The sequence below is a fragment of the Ambystoma mexicanum genome, chromosome 11, assembly GCF_040938575.1.
Source record: "Ambystoma mexicanum isolate Mex_15411 chromosome 11, UKY_AmexF1_1, whole genome shotgun sequence".
NCBI classification, from domain to species: domain Eukaryota; kingdom Metazoa; phylum Chordata; class Amphibia; order Caudata; family Ambystomatidae; genus Ambystoma; species Ambystoma mexicanum.
Window position 1 is genome coordinate 1,351,621,809 of NC_090934.1, and position 16,215 is coordinate 1,351,638,023.

At 47.6% G+C, this 16,215-nt stretch overlaps 1 protein-coding gene across 1 annotated transcript in view; it reads right to left on the reverse strand.

The window, feature by feature from the left end:
• Positions 1-16,215, reverse strand: part of MNS1 (meiosis specific nuclear structural 1) — a 498,937-nt gene that overhangs the window by 332,146 nt on the left and 150,576 nt on the right. Inside the window, exons 3-4 of the mRNA XM_069624891.1 lie at positions 15,472-15,599; positions 10,805-10,907 (exon numbers count right to left, since the gene is read on the reverse strand). Coding sequence (XP_069480992.1) covers positions 10,805-10,907; positions 15,472-15,599 — 231 coding nt within the window. The remainder of the gene's footprint in view (positions 1-10,804; positions 10,908-15,471; positions 15,600-16,215) is intronic.

Here is a 16,215-nt window from a genome sequence, read left to right on the forward strand (position 1 = left end):
TAGTTACTGGCATGTCCAGTCTGTGTTCTTCTACGCTCAAGGAAATATTTGAAAGTATGAGAATTAGGATAATTCAGAAGGCACGCTATGAAAACGGTAATTATTAACAAATACATTTTTCATTTTACCTTAACATGTGCAAACTTAAGGGAGTTGAGTAGATGGGAATAGTTTCTTACCTGTAACTTCATTTCTCCAGCATTGGTATCTTTCATGGATTCACATGCTTAGAATATTCCCCGTCGACAGACTGGGAACCCTCGGTAAGCTTATATAGCCTTTTCCTATAGGAAAACTTTTGACACTTTAGTGTCCTATCTACGTCGTTTTGGGCCGCGCACGCACGCCCTACCAAGACGTAGCGGTATAAATGCCCCGCCCCCGCGGCTCCTTCCAGATTTCGTCCCCTCCAAGTGGAACAGGGTGAAACCAGAAAAAATGCAAAGATTGCATTTCGGGGAGGCCGGAGGGCGCATGTGAATCCATGAAAGATACCAATGCTGGAGAAATGGAGTTACAGGTAAGAAACTATTCCCTTCTCCAGCATTGGATCTTTCATGGATTCACATGCTTAGAATAGAATGCACAGCAGTGAACGTGAAACAATGAAGGAGGTGTAACTGCAATCACCCCATTCTGCCAAAGAAAACGAACCATGATTACATAAAATTCGAAATTAACCACCTGTCAACGTACTACATACCGCAATATACATAAGTTAAAACAGGATACATAAAGCACGCATTGGAATCACATACGCATGTTTGTGCATATAATTAAAAGCATATATATATATATATATATATATATATATATATATATATATATATATGCACACACACACACACACACACACACACACACATGTATAAACACATATCCAACCAGCATAGAACCCTCTCGAAGAGAAAGGGCTTACACCTTATTGAAAGAGATGCCGCAAGACTGCTCGGCCCATTTGAACTTCGTCCACATGCTGCCGTTCTAAGCAGTAGTGGCGGGTGAATGTATAGGGCACTGACCATGCTGCTGCTCTGCAAATGTCTGCCAGCGGGATCCCCGCCCATAATGCCGTCGACGACGAGGTCGCTCTGGTCGAATGGGCTCTCGGACGCCCTTGTAGCGGCTTTCCCGCTTTCAAGTGACAGAAAGCAATCGTCGACGAGACCCATCGAGCCAGACCTTGTTTCGAAATTGCTTTCCCCTTTGCTGAAGGGCCATACGCAACGTAGAGCTGCTGTGTCGATCGAAGTTGCTGGGTACGATGCAGGTAGAATTTTAGAGCCCTCTTGACATCGAGGGTATGCAGAACCTTTTCCGCTGCCGACGATGGCGTTGCAAAGGTGGGTAGGACCATGGTAGAGTGTTTATGAAAAATCGTAGGAACTTTCGGGATGAAACGAGGACTCGTCGACAAGATCACCTTGTCCTTGAAGAATCTGAGATATGGAGGGTCTATGACCAATGCTTGTAACTCTGAGATTCGTCTAGCCGACGTTATGGCTATTAGAAAAGCCACTTTCCAAGATAGAAACTTCATGGACCCCATGGCCATTGGCTCAAAAGGTGATTTCAGCAAACCTGCAAGTACCAAGTTAAGGCTCCACGTTGGTGGAAAACTCTTAACCGGTGCAAACGTCGGAAACAAACCTCTCATGAAATGTTTAACTAATCTGTCACTAAACAAAGGCGTAGAGTTCCTCCTTCTTGTGAACCTAGAGATGGCCGCCAGGTGAAGCCACTCCTCGCCAAATGAAACAGATACGGGAGGATCTGTTCCGGAGTAACTCTCAGAGGTTCCACTCTGCCCGCCCTTGGCACCATACACAGAATCTTTTCCACTTACACCTGTAAGACTTGTTGGTGGACGGGGCCCGCGCAGCCTGTAATATTTTTCGACAGTCCGACGGAATGGTCAAGGCCCCAAACTCCGAAAAGTCAGGAGCCAAGACGTGAGGTTGAGACTGTTTGGGTCGTGATGCCACACCTTTTCTTCGTTCCGGGACAAGAGGTTGGGCTCTTTTGGGAACGTTATCGGGTGGTCCGCTGACAGATGAAGGAGGTCAGAAAACCATGGTTGCCTCGGCCAACATGGCGCTAACAGGATGACTCGACACCTGTACCCGAGTATCCACTGCAGAGTCCTCCGTATCAGGGGAAACGGAGGGAAGGCATAGAGGAACTCGTCCGTCCACGGGAAGGAAAAAGCTTCTCCCAACTGAATTTTCCTGTGGCCATCTGCCGGCATACATTTTGCACTTCTTGTTTGCCTTCGTGGCAAAGAGGTCCAGCGTTGGTTGACCCCATTTCTGGAAGACCTTCGCCAAATGATTGTCGTTTATTTCCCACTCGTGAATCTGGTCCATCTTTCTGCTGAGCGAGTCCGCCTGCTCGTTTTTCACTCCTAGCAGATGATGGGCTATGATGGATACATCGTGCTTCAGCGCCGAGTGCCACACCTGAGCCTCGATGGAGAGGGTCCTGGACCGCGTACCGCCTTGCTTTCGTAAATAAAACATTGTTGTGGTATTGTCCGTCAGAACTCTCACTGTGGATCCCCTGATGTGAGGCAGGAATGCTCTCAGGGCCCAGCGGACTGCTCTCAATTCCAGAATGTTGATGTGTAGGAGAGATTCTTTCTGAGACCAGCAGCCTTGTGTCTGCAGAGTGCCCATATGCGCTCCCCAGCCGGTTAGGGACGCGTCCGTCACCACTGTGAACTGGAATTCCGGTTCCTGTAGAGGCACTCCCTTGGAAATATTGTGACGATTCCTCCAACACCGTAGGGTTGACATGAGTTTGACGTCGTCGATGGTCAACTTGTCTGACCAAAGGCCCTGAGACTGCGTCCAACGATCTGCCAAAAACTGTTGAACTGGCCTCATGAAAAGGCGACAGTTGGGCACTAGATGAATGCAGGACGCCATAGCTCCCAGGATTGACGTATATTTTCTCACCGACAACCTGGAATTGATCTTCAGCTGGCCTGCCAAATGACTGAGCCTGGTGATCCTGTCGAGGGATGGTTTGACTAATCCCAGCTGGGTGTCGAACTGGGCACCCAGAAACAGCAAGCTTCTGGACGGCGTCAAGGAGGATTTATCGAAGTTTATCGCGAACCCCAATCGTTCCAATAGATTCAATGTGTCCTGTAGAGTGTCATGCGTCGACGGGGAAGATCCCCTCACCAACCAGTCGTCGAGATACGGGTATACATGGTGGCCCTGCCTCCTCAGCCAGGCTGCCACCGGAGCCAGGCATTTGGTGAACGTTCTGGGGGAAGATTTTAGTCCAAAAGGGAGAACTGAACTGGTAGTGATTGTGTTCTACCACAAACCGGAGGTATTTCTTGTGCCACGGACACACCGGTATGTGAAAGTATGTGTCCTGCAGGTCCAGAGACGCCAGAAAATCCCCTTTTTGAACTGACCAGATTACCTCTTGGAGCGTGAGCATCTTGAACTTTATGTTCTTCAACGACTTGTTCAGTTCTCGCAGATCTAGGATGGGACGCCATGTTCCATTCGGCTTTTTCACCACAAAGTACCGGGAGTAAACCCCTTGACCCCTTTGCGACAACGGGACCTGTTCTATAGCCCCTTTTTGTAGCATAAGTGCTACTTCCTGCAGCAACACGCTCAGATGGGAATGAGCTACACGCACCGGTGGAATAGGCGGAGGGTTGCTTTTGAACTGCAGGGAATGTCCGTATTCTACGGTGTCCAACACCCATTGATCTGTGGTTATAAGATCCCATTCCTTGATGTAACATGATACTCTGCCCCCCAGAACGTTCCGATGCCCGTCAATGCTGACTCTTAGTTTGCTTATCCCTCGTCGACGAGGAGAAACCTGCCCTTTTCTTAGGGGCTTGGTAGTCCCGGCGCTGTCTAGCTGCTTGTGAAGCTCCTCTGTATCCTTGAGAGGAATGTGTTGATCTACCGAAGGAACGGTCCCTGGAAGAGAACCTGGAGTTCCCCGAAGCTCCTCTGAAGGGACGAAAAGACCGGGAACCCCGACCACTCTGGAGAGCTCCCAAAGAATGTGCAGTGTCCGAGTCCTCCTTCATGCCCTTCAGGGCTTCGTCGACCTTCTCGCCAAAAAGGAGGTCCCCTTCAAAAGGCATATCCAGTACCTTGTACTGCACCTCGGGTCGGAAGTTGGTGCATTTCAGCCACGCCTGCCGTCGGAGGACCACACCATTGTTCACCTGCTTGAAACCCGACTCTGCAAGATCTACTGCGATGTTAATTGCATGATTTGAAGCTTCCTCACCTTCCCTGACTAGCAATATAGCCTCTTTTCGATGTTCATCTGGAAGGTGTTCGAGTATGGGTGCCAGCCGGTGCCACATTTCCCTGTCGTATCTAGCGACTATGGCAAGAGAATTGGCCGCCTTAACTGTTAGGGAGAATTCTCTGTTTAGGCTGAATTTCCTAACCTAGTGAGTCCCCCAGCAGCTTTGCTGGATTTTTGGGTTTTATTTTTTTCTCCTGCCAAGAGTGAGACTCTTTTACCCTCACTCTTGGGCATGATTTGAGTGTGTTTCTTTGAATCTAGATGTGTTTAATGGGCTATGGGGTCTTTTACTCCATAGGGCTTCATGTGTTTTTGTGATGTGTGTTACCCAGCACCCTCAGTGCAGTGACACAGGGGTGTCATAGTGACCCCCCAGTATAGACTCCATACCCTGGGACCGACTACTGTCTCCCAGGGCATGTAAAGTCACCATTGACTTTACTAGTATTAAAATCTGAACAGAACCAGTACAAACCATCATATTGTGGATGTACTGGCTGGGGCAATTCAATTGCCCTGGGGACTGTTAGTCGAGGGGGCATGTCTCCGTCCCCCCTGATCGAGTTTTGGCTGGTGGCAGTGGATACTACTTTTTATATTCAACCGCAAATATTTTCCTATGGGATTTCCCATTGTTTTAGGCTACTATCTTTATTAAATTATTTACGGTAGCCTCGAAAATACTGCCGGTTTATTTAATTAATATTAATTCTCCAGTTGGTATTTTTTGCCAAAACTTGATTCTAAAATGGCGTTTGTGTTCTCTTCTGTGACTCCAACCCAAGTCGAGCCCTTTGTTCCACTTTTTGGCGGGCTTCTCCACAGAAGCCCTCCAAAGTGGTGCCACTATGTCTGGGGTACTTAGGAGGGGTGGAGGGGAATTTAGGCACCCTGGACTGAGTTGCCTAGGCAACTCAAGTCGCACTCCATCCTGATTGGCCCAAGTGGTGAGCCGGCCGGCTTACCACTTAGCATGTTTGAGTGACAGCTAGGCTGAGTGAATGGGGTTTTGCTGCATAAAAGCAGGGCTTTGGGGACTGGAACTTCAGAAGTCGCCACAGGACCTAAGAATCCGACGAGGGAGAAGCTGAGCCGACCTGCCACAACACCACCACCGGTGGGGCCCTGCTGGACTGCCTCACCACTTTTCCCAACGACAGAGGAGATCTCCTGCCGGAGAGTCTTCTTCCTTTGACTGGTGGGGATAACCAGTTTCACCGTCTTTTCGCCTTCCCGACGTACCTCGTGGCCGCCTTGCCTGTGCCAAGCACCCCGGCAACCGGGATACCACGTTTTACCACGACCGTGAAACAAAGGTACCACCTTTAACTGGAAGACTCCGCAGCTGGTTTCTTCCCTGGTAGTGCAACGACCTTCATCTTTCCTCCAAGTCGAGATTTTCTCTTCCCCTGGATGACGACGCAACTTGCACCCACTACCAGGAACAACTGCCACCGCTGGAGGATCCTTCCCACTTAAGGTACCGTGTCCCGCCTGGCTTCCCTTGCTACCGACTGTACGGGGTAGATTTAGCCCCCGGCTTTTGAACCTGGGTTAGCCTGGGACACCCTGGCTAAACTTTCCTAAGCCTCTCTAAACTCTTTTTGAACCCTCTGCAAGACTTCCTAAGCCTAGTGTAACTGCGATCTTGGGCGCATTTGTGCTCTGCTCTCTCTAAGAGTGGGCCCAGCCTTTGGACTTTGGCTCACCCGTGACTTTTGCTCTTCTGCCTTGCTAACAGTGTTCCTGAATCTTAGAGTGGTGTACCTTTCCATATTCTGTCTTTTTCCCCCCTTTCTCACAAACTTATCAGAGTGCAATCTAGTTAAGCGCTCACCTCTGTATGAAAATAAGTGGTGTCTTACTGGGATTTATCTGATAGGAAACAAAGGGGTGTGTATATTACAATAGTAACTGTGTTTGGAATATTTTACAATAAGAGTGCTGGAGTGTTTCAAACTGTGGGTTTTTAAATAAATAATTATATACTTTGATACCAAAGCTCTGGTCAGTGTTTGCTTGTATTATTGTATCCGAGTGCCTATTGAGTATACTTTGCATACTCTCCTTGAGGGAAGTCTGACTGCTCAGCCACAGCTACCGGGTAAATCTGGGTGGTACAGACTGCTACCAAGTGGGTTTACTGCCAACACCTGTAGTCTTAAATCTTTTGTAGTGGTCCCTAAGGGAACTGCACAGGTTTCTGCCTAACATTAACCGTGGTAGCTCCTACCGTCAGGACTTTCTTGCCGAACGCATCTTGGCGTCTAGCATCACTTTCCGGGGGGTGTCGTACACTTGTGTTGAGCCCTCGCCTTTCTCGCCACCGATACCACAGAGTCAGGTGTCGGTTGTGAGGAAAGGCACTTGGGAGTAGAGTCCGGGGCCTTGAATTTCTTTTCCAGACGACCTTTAACTTCTCCGGCTCTGAGAAAGGGTGACGCATGGTCTGCAGATCTTCCTTCCACACGTGTTCTAGGATGGGTACTGAAAACACTGACTTTCTCTTTTGACCCATGTGGTCGAAAAGAAAGCAATCTTTCTTTTCCTCTTCTTGTGCCAGCCCAAATTCCTTGCAGGCTTTAGCCATCATGTTATGGAATGACCCGATATCGTCTGGGGAAGACGGCTGAGCTGGGCTCCTCGGCGTTTCCAACTCCACATCAGACTCCCAGGTCGGATCCCTGCAGGGGGAAAGTGAGACTATTGACGACGCCCTGCTGCCTGATTCCGAATCCAACAGCTCCCCTTCCTCGAGGCGTGGAACCGAGAGGCTTGCTTCCGGAGGCCCTGCAGTGGGGGTTGCAGGTGGAGGACGGCGAGACGGGCCCAGGTTCTCGACGACCAACCCGGCCGGGGATGTTCGAGGCAGTCTATCGTCCAGTGTCCGTAGCAGAGATTGCAGCGTGGATAAGACTTCCAACGATAGAATAGATTGTGGATTCAGCAGAGGGGTAGAACCTGGACAGCTTTCGGAGACAGGCTTGGTAAGTTGTAACCCCAGGTCTGCCGGGGCAGCTACCCTTTCAACCTCGTCCCCCGAAGACACCGACGTCTGCAATGCAGGTGCGGTAGATGTTAACTGCGTCAATGGCAGAGAAGTCGTCGGCGACCGCCCAACCGTCGACGACGGTGGTGGTCGTGCAGGTTTATGCGTTGCTCCCGCCTTTTCTGAACTCGACCTGCGTTTTTCTTTTTCTCGACTCGAGGTCCATCCATGACGATCGCCTGAGGAGGATTTGGATTTGTCTTTATCTTTTCTCGTCGAAGATGAGGACGAAGAGGCACCTTTCGACACCGAGTCCTTCGAGCGGCCTTCCGACGACTCCTTGCCCACCGGTCTAGGTTTCTTCATCGGGGGCTCCGATGACGATGAGCGGCGCGGGGCCCCTGAAGATTTCGATGCCGAGGCCACGCGGCGTGTTGAGCCCACCTCTGAAGGCGGGTATGCCCCCGCTCCATCGTTCAACCATGCGACAAGTCTGGGAGAAGCCCTTACAAATGTCGCAGTCAACTCCTTTGGGGCGACGCAGCTAGATGGGCTCAAAGAAAAATGGGAAAAAGACATAGGTCTAATGGAACCAGAAGACTGGGTAGAGGCATTGATGTCCCCTAGAGAAATAGGCATAGACTCCAAGCTCAGGCTTATACAACTGAGGATCCTCCACCGCACATACTATTCACGCACTGACATGGCCAAATGGGGGGGACTGGAAGACGGGACATGCCTCAGGTGCAAAACAGAACCTGCCACATTTTACCATATGTTATGGGACTGCCGAGTATTACAGGTCTTCTGGGAGAGCTGTATCAACAAGATCGCAGACACCCTGGCGACAACAATCCCCAGGGACCCCAAAATGATACTGCTGGGAATCCGAGGTGAGGTGGACCTGTCGAAATATGAGAAAATATTTCTGACACTGGTATTGGGGGCAAGCAAAAGACTGATCGCGGCTAGCTGGGGCTCTGCCGACCCGCTATCCGTGAACCGCTGGAGCAATGAGCTGGACAGATGCGCGGCCGTGGAGCGCCGGATTTATAATGCACGAGGCTGCCCCCGCAAATTCGGGAAAATATGGGATAAGTGGTTGGACGCTAACTGAAATCTATCACTGAAAACAGACATGTACAGATGTTAACATTGGTTACCTGACCTATCCCACACATGCCTGCTGGTTCCTGACCCGACTGGGTTCCTTTTGCCATTTGAAAACTGCCTTGCTACCACGATCTGTTGTATACCATTGATTCATGTTTGTCTTGTTGTTTATGTTCCTAAAACGTAACAAACAGAATTATTAAAAAAAAAAAACAAATGTCGCAGTCGTCAGCCGAGTGGTGAGGGTGCAGACAGTAAATGCAGTCCATATGCGCATCCCCCTTGTAGACCTTCTTTAGGCCGCACGTAGCGCACGGGCAGAAAAGTGCTTTTCCTGACATCAGGAGAAGAGCGCAACCTAACCAAGTAGAAAAATACACGAGGTGTTCCCACTTTGGAGACGGTCGAAATCTGGAAGGAGCCGCGGGGGCGGGGCATTTATACCGCTACGTCTTGGTAGGGCATGCCTGGCCCAAAACGACGTAGATAGGACACTAAAGTGTCGAACGTTTTCCTATAGGAAAAGGCTATATAAGCTTACCGAGGGTTCCCAGTCTGTCGACGGGGAATATTCGAAGCATATGAATCCATGAAAGATCCAATGCTGGAGAAATTATGAAACACAGGAAGAGAACAAGACTTTGCCTATAACAAACAAAGTGGCATGGTGCTAGAAAGCTACAGACTCTGCCCACCACCCAATGACCAATGGCGGTTTCAGGAGATGCATCCCTGCAGAATGACCACTACACCAACAACAAAAGAATGATTTGCCTAATAATGAGAAACAAGAATGATGAGCCATGAAAGGGAAACTGAACGGGAGGGGGGACAGATATGCAATGAGATGGCCCACTTCTCAAAAGGGGAGGTTCTGAGTAGCTAAATTCCTAATCGTTGGGGTGTAGGCCAACCTGCTTACACTCTCATGCCAAGCAACTGAAGACGGGCTAAATAATTAACGGACCATACCGGTAATATATCCTAGGATGCCAACACACCCGCATTTGTTTCCACTGGAAGGGAGCAGAGGCAATGTGAATGAGTCGATTTTGCAGTCAGTGCATTGAGCAACATATTTGTGCACCCTCAACAATACAAAGACCTGTGATGCGTGAATTAAGTTGTTGCCATGTTTGAAGAAGTTGGCCTAAGTAAGACAAGAGGGGAAAAAGCTTTTGCTGTGACAATATTAGAATGGTCACCATTATATATGGTTGGAGTAGACCATGGCAGAGGATGGTTTTCCATTAGATAAGCTGCAAACTGAATCCTTTATAGTGGCTCTGTTTTAGCTGCAAAGGCAGTGTGATTAGGTGACCTAACCCGACGAATTATGGACCTTTAAATAGGTTTGAGAGGCTATCTGTAGAGATCAGACTTTATGCACACACTGGTGCAGGACCAATGAAACGTTTGTAGCACTTTAAAGCAAACAAAAATACAAATAAGAACTTGATTATGCCCAATGAATGCTGGGGCCACATGACATCTTTCTGACCACAATTTTTTGGAGCAACAAGCAGGGGTTCCTATTCCCTGATATAGATGCCTTTAAGACGAGTTTGTCGAGACACGTGTCGGCTGAGAATTTCTAATATAATAAATTGCAACTGCTATATATGGACTTCTCAATTACCTGTTTGATATAAGAGAACCATAACTAACTTTTAGGTTGAGCGCAAATCGCCAACACTAACCCATCATTTGCAGTTTTTATGAAGAGAGGCAAGGGGAGTCCCTCTCAGTGCCGAGGCAGCCTGCCCACCTGACATATCGACAGCCAGAGCGCTCCAAATTTTACAGTTGTACCCCAACCCAATCCCACAGATTAGGTGATATGTCCAGGATCAAATACTTTGGTTCAGTGGTGAACCCGGAATATAAACAGAGTTTGAAATGTTATCATGTATTTTCCCAACACTAGCACTGGATTGTAAAAATATTTGTGTGCAGTGCAAAATATGACATCCAATGTTTGTGTGGCCATTTTCCGGCTTGTGGTTGGCCCTTAGAGCCAGCCTAGCTCCCTGGCTAGTTCTAGCCAAGGATGTCCTTGCCCGCCCTCCAACCCCCACCTCGAAATGGCAACATATTAATTCTACAACCCTACATTCGGCCAATAAATCATCGCCTCCTTCAATGCATTCAGTAATCGCCCCACCGACCCCAAGGTTGTCTAGGGCATATGGTGCCACACGATTCATTTTTGTGTCTTGTCCTCGGACCCCAATTTCATGTCCTCTAAAGGCATCTATTGGTGCATAGCAAATAAAAACGGTGAAATATGACCTCCCTTTGCATATAAATTCTCATCATTCTATTGATGTAATTAAATGGTCTAAAAGAACGTGCAGTTAAAAATACTTTGATACAATTTATTCATTGAAAAAATCCACATACCATTTGTTCATATTTTAAGACTTCTTTTTCTGCAACCTGTGCAGCACGCTCTCGGTTCAGGTAAGCAGATTTCAGCTTATTTTCCAACTCACGAAGCTCCAAACTGTAGAAAACAGATCATTATTGAGCAGCGCAGAGTATAAGGTACAATGAACGGGATAGGCCATTTATCAGCCACGTGTTTTCCAATCAAAGGGCATATTCACAAGCATTTAGTAAACCAAAACGGGTTTCAACTACAAAAATAGTTAAATGTTTGAATCAAAAAGCAGCCCTCGAGGTGAGAGCACATGCAATAATCAGACCTTAAAGAAACTCTGCAGTATAGGTTTTCAGCGGACTTTAATCATTTCTGTTTCGTTGCAGTGAGGCCTTAACTTCCAAGTACATAGAAGACAAAAAACGTGTAATCCTAGTTGATTATTATGGGCATTTTCCATTAATAAAACCATGAACAGCTCCAAACATATTTGATTATAATAAACATTGTTAAACCTTTGATAACGAAATAAAAATGTATACATTGTCTAACTAGCATTGGTTACAAATGGTGAGAAATAAATGTTTTTAAAAAAAATGATAAAGTCGATCCAGGATTTAAAATAGCACGTCAATAATGGTATATTATTACACGGTCGCATGGTTGTGATGATGGTAATTCCTGTGGTGCCTTATATAGTAATAACGGGACTGTACCGTCATTACTGTGTCGTCGTGCAACTGTTCGTATCAGCCATGGTTTGATCTCCCACACGCTCTACTTACACATTCACCTAAACTCTTTCAGTGCTCACAATCGGCGGTGCCATATTGGGCCTTTTCTTTCCTCGGGTGGTCGGCTCGTCCTCTGGTAGCCTGAAAGCGCAGGACACACTACCAGCTCTCTTTTCAGCCGTATACTTTCATGTCGAAATCAGCAAAAATACCGTACATTTTGTTCCAGATCCACCTCACAGGAGGAGCCATGGGTTCCTTACCTCAAGACAGGACATGTGCACCCAAAGCACCTCCATATTGTAGCGTGTTACTTTATTGCAAACGATGGTTAGCTTTTCAGCCTCAGCCTGCCTCTCCACCCTGCAGGCACATCCTGACCTAGGAGTCTTTCTTCACCAGGAGATAACTTCCTTCACATTATGGGCTCCACATTCAACTCTCCTGTGCAGCAACCCTTTTCCCAGCTGTGGGAGATTCGCCTGAAGATCGAGGAACCACTGCGTTTCATGGTTTGTCCCAATTTCACTCCAACTACTCCTTCGCCACTGGAGTCTTCCCCTCACCCTTGAAGCACTCCCTTGTGCACCCTCTCCTCAAGAAACCCTCTGCCGACCCTTCTTGCCCGGCTAACTATCGCCCAACCTCCATCACTCCTTTCCTGGGCAAACTCTTGGAAAAGCTGGCCATCTCCCAGCTCAATCTCCACACTGAATCTGTTGGCTGTCTCCATGACCATCAGTCTGGCTTCAGAGCTGCCAGAAGCACAGAAACCGCTCTCCTGAACATCTGTGAAGACCTGCTCTCCAACCTTGATTCCAACACCCACTGTGTCCTCATCTTTCTTGACCTCTCTTCTGCCTTCGACACGGTCAACCACGCCAGCCTACTCAACCGTCTCTGTGATAACCTGGATATCACCGGCCAGGCTCTGGGGTGGCTGACCGCTTTCCTCTCTGATCGACCCTCCCAGGTTCAACTTGGGCCCTTCCTCTCCTCTCTCTCTGGTGTTCCCTAGGGGTCTAACCTCTCTCCCTGGCTTTTCAACCAATACCTGGTACTTCTTGCCCACCGCATTGCCGCGCTCTGCCCCAACTTCCAGTGCTATGCGGATGACACTCAGCTTGTTTTCCGGCTACCCTCAGCCACCTCTTCTCCCTCTCTCATCTCTGACTGCCTTTCCGCCATCCAGGAGTGGTGTGCTGCCAATGATCTTTGCCTTAATGCAAGTAAGACAGAGATCCTCCTCATTGGCACTCCGACTCCCTCCTTTCCTGTCACTCTCTGGCCGGCCTCTCTTGGCCTTCCGCCTGCTCCCACCCGTGTGGCTAAAAACCTTGGGGTCATCTTCGACTCCACACTCTCCTTCTCTCCTCACATCTCTGACGTCTCCTAGAAGTCACACTATCAGCTGCACCTCCTCAGAAGTATCCTTCCCTTCCTCTCCTTCCCCCCAGAAGCTCACTGTCTCCAGAGCTCTGGTTCTCTCTAGGCTGGACTATTGCAACAGCCTCTTTCTAAATCTTCCTGCTTCTACTCTCCGCCCTCTGCAACACATCCAAAACAGGACTGTGACACTGGTCCTTGGCCTCAAGCCCAGGGATCATATCTCTCCAGGACTGAAATCTCTGCACTGGCTCCCTGTGACTGCATTGATTAAGTTCAAAACCTTCTGTGTTGTCCACAAGGCCTTCTGGGGCTGCAAAACCTTCAACTCTCTTCCTAAATATCTACCTTCTCGAGCTCTTCACTCATCCGCTTCCAACTCCCTCAGGGTCAGTTGCTTCTCCAAGCAACGAGTTTGTGGTAGATCTCTCTCTTCGGCTGGGGCCTCCCTCTGGAACGGCCTCCCTGAAACTTGAGAACCATCTCTGGTTCCGTAAGCACCGCAAAACATTTCTCTTTGCTTTGGCTTGTTCTCCTCCTATCCCCTGCTGGCTTCCTGGTTGAAACCTAACCTGCACTGGTTACCTGGCCACCCTCTGATCTCGGGCCCAGGTCCCCTACCCAGCCCGTTGCACACCTGCACTGCCTTCCTGGCAACTTGGGGACTGTTTCTGTATCCCCTCAGTCCCACTTCCAGCACTTGATACATGTTGTCTGCACTTACCCTTGCCACTTGCTGGCCGCACTTCTACTATTATTTATTCTTTTATCCCATGTACTGCACTCTCCCCCTTCCCTTTCCCATGCATTTGGCGATCTGAATGATACCTGGCCTAGTAGGATCGGTTGTCTGTCTTCCCCCTGTTCCCCTACCTTGCCTCGTCACGCCTTGAAACACTTGTGTATAGGCGCGTCATAAATGCCATATATCATATCATACAGGTTACCACCCCGGTCACTATTGGTGTCCTCCTATGCAAGGTCCTGTAAGAATAAGGGTGGGGTGGGGTGGGTGCGACACCTGTGGGGTTGATGGGTGCAGGTCAGAAGAATCCGGTTCCTGTGTACAGTCTGCTTTCTGTGGGTTTGGCAGTGAAATCTGTCTATATATAAGAAAGATGATCTTAGAGGTGAGTCGGGGAAAGCAGTCCCTGCAAGGGGAAAAAACCTGCAACCTTGCTCTCCTACTACTAGCCTCTTACAGATAGGTCCCAGTTTACATTGGCGCACACACAAACTATCAGAGTGTCTCTCTCTCTCTCTCTCTCTCTCCCTCTCCCTCTCCCTCCCTCCCTCTCTCCCTCTCTCCCTCTCTCCCTCAAGCTTTGCACTGCAGTAAAAAGTTGACTAGTAGGCCAGTTCCAAATGATTTGTGTGTGGCGGGATTTCTAAGTACGGCAGAAAAGGGTGGCAAGCAGGAAAGTATTCAGGATATTAAATGACGAGAATGGAATTCAGAAATGAATGAATTTGACAGATACCACTAATATGGCCCTATCCAAGATTGTTCGGCCGCTTAACCATGGTTTCATTGTTTTGACACTAAAAGGGAGCAAATAAAAAAACTCATACCTTAAATGTATTTCTCATTCACTATAAAGAAAAATAGGAGAGTAGTAGAACTACATGCTCTGCAAACCTGAACCCCAGTAGCTAATCTAGCCCTTTGAGGCACGGCTGTGCCACCTAGCTAAATAAAAAGAAGAAATGCAAATTTACAATTAGCAACAGATATGCAATATTCAAGAGCTCCTTCCCCTATATCAATGCAATGTACACTACCCTTGTGGTCTCAAAAATGAATGTGCTTTAATTTATAAGTGGATGCGGTAGTATACACACACACTTGTGACTAAAAAAATATCCTCATTTAAAATTTAAAAAAATTTAAAAAATCACTTTACCAAAGCATATCAATGCATTACAGTAGGATTGTACTGCATCGACCGGTTTCTGCTGAGAAAGCCTTGTCTGTAATCATCAGGACCTTTAAGTGTGTACTGGCTTGGAGGCAATGCCAGTTTATTCCCTCATTAAAGTTTGGTAGTTGTACAATGGTGCAAGCAACTTCCAGGATTTTACAAGATTCAATTTCCAAAATTATTTCTCTTGTGGTACTGCTACAAGATGAGCTCAGTTTCATCCCTTGGTAATGTTCATGTGGAATATGCACGCGTTGTTAAAAATATGGATGCAGTATGTCTGATGCGTAGCTCCCATGTATAACACGTTAGTGTGGAGTCAGACAGACGAGGCAGTGTCTATGGGACACAGGAGCTGCGCATCAGATCTACCACTTACAGGTTGCTTGAATAACGCCCATATTTGGATATTAAACTGGTCTGTGCACAAGCAGGGTCTCTCCCACTGCAGGAAACAGAATAGGCATCCAATGGAACCAAGATGATTTAGGACTTACCAGGACCATTTGTTGATGTGCCCTGTAAAAACACTTGCAAGAGCGTACATTTGATTTTGGATAATTTGACCAAACAAGTATTGTAGGACTATCACTCAGAAGTGCTCCAATTGGATGAATAGAAGAAGAAAAAAAATAGAAGAAATACCTGCTTTCTCTCACTTGCTGCCTCAGTTTCTCATCTTTCAATTTTTCGTGGTTTAATTTTGCTATCTCCTTCGCCATCCGCTCCTCTTGTTCCATTTGTCTCTCTTTCAGTATTCTTATTTCTTCTGCCTACGAAATAATATCATGATAGTGGGTGTCTTTTAAAGGCATTTCCAAAAGAACAACTTCATTCAATCCTACTTTACATTTTCATCAAGAGACTGGGCTCAGCAGAGAAACCAGCTCTGCAGCAGCTTGATCGTCCAAGTTCACCAAAACAGGAATGCTGACTCGCCCAAAAATAAAAAAATGTATGAAAATCCCATATTGGGACAATCTGCGATTATCCAAAGATGGATGCAAGCAGAGGTCGGCAAGGAGTCTTTTCTTCTAGACAATTGCAAAAAGGTTTCATACTAACATGCCATGGTGATCAAACACTTTAATTATGAGGATATCATGGTAAGAAAAGGTTGCCAGGAATTGTCTCATTGGGTTGTTAATAAAAATAGAGGTCATATCGCAAGGAATTAATCAGATTCCCTTCCCCCAGTGTGGCGTAATTATTTTTCTAGGTACCCAGATGCCCTTCTGCCAACCCCCCCACCCCCGCCCAAACAACGCATTGTTTACTCTCCTGCTTGCTTCAGATCTCTGTCTCCTCTGACCATGCGCCCAAAGCTGGTTAGGTGTGAAGAGCAGCAACTCAGTGGCCATCTGCAGCAGCTTCAGTTTATTCCCTGAT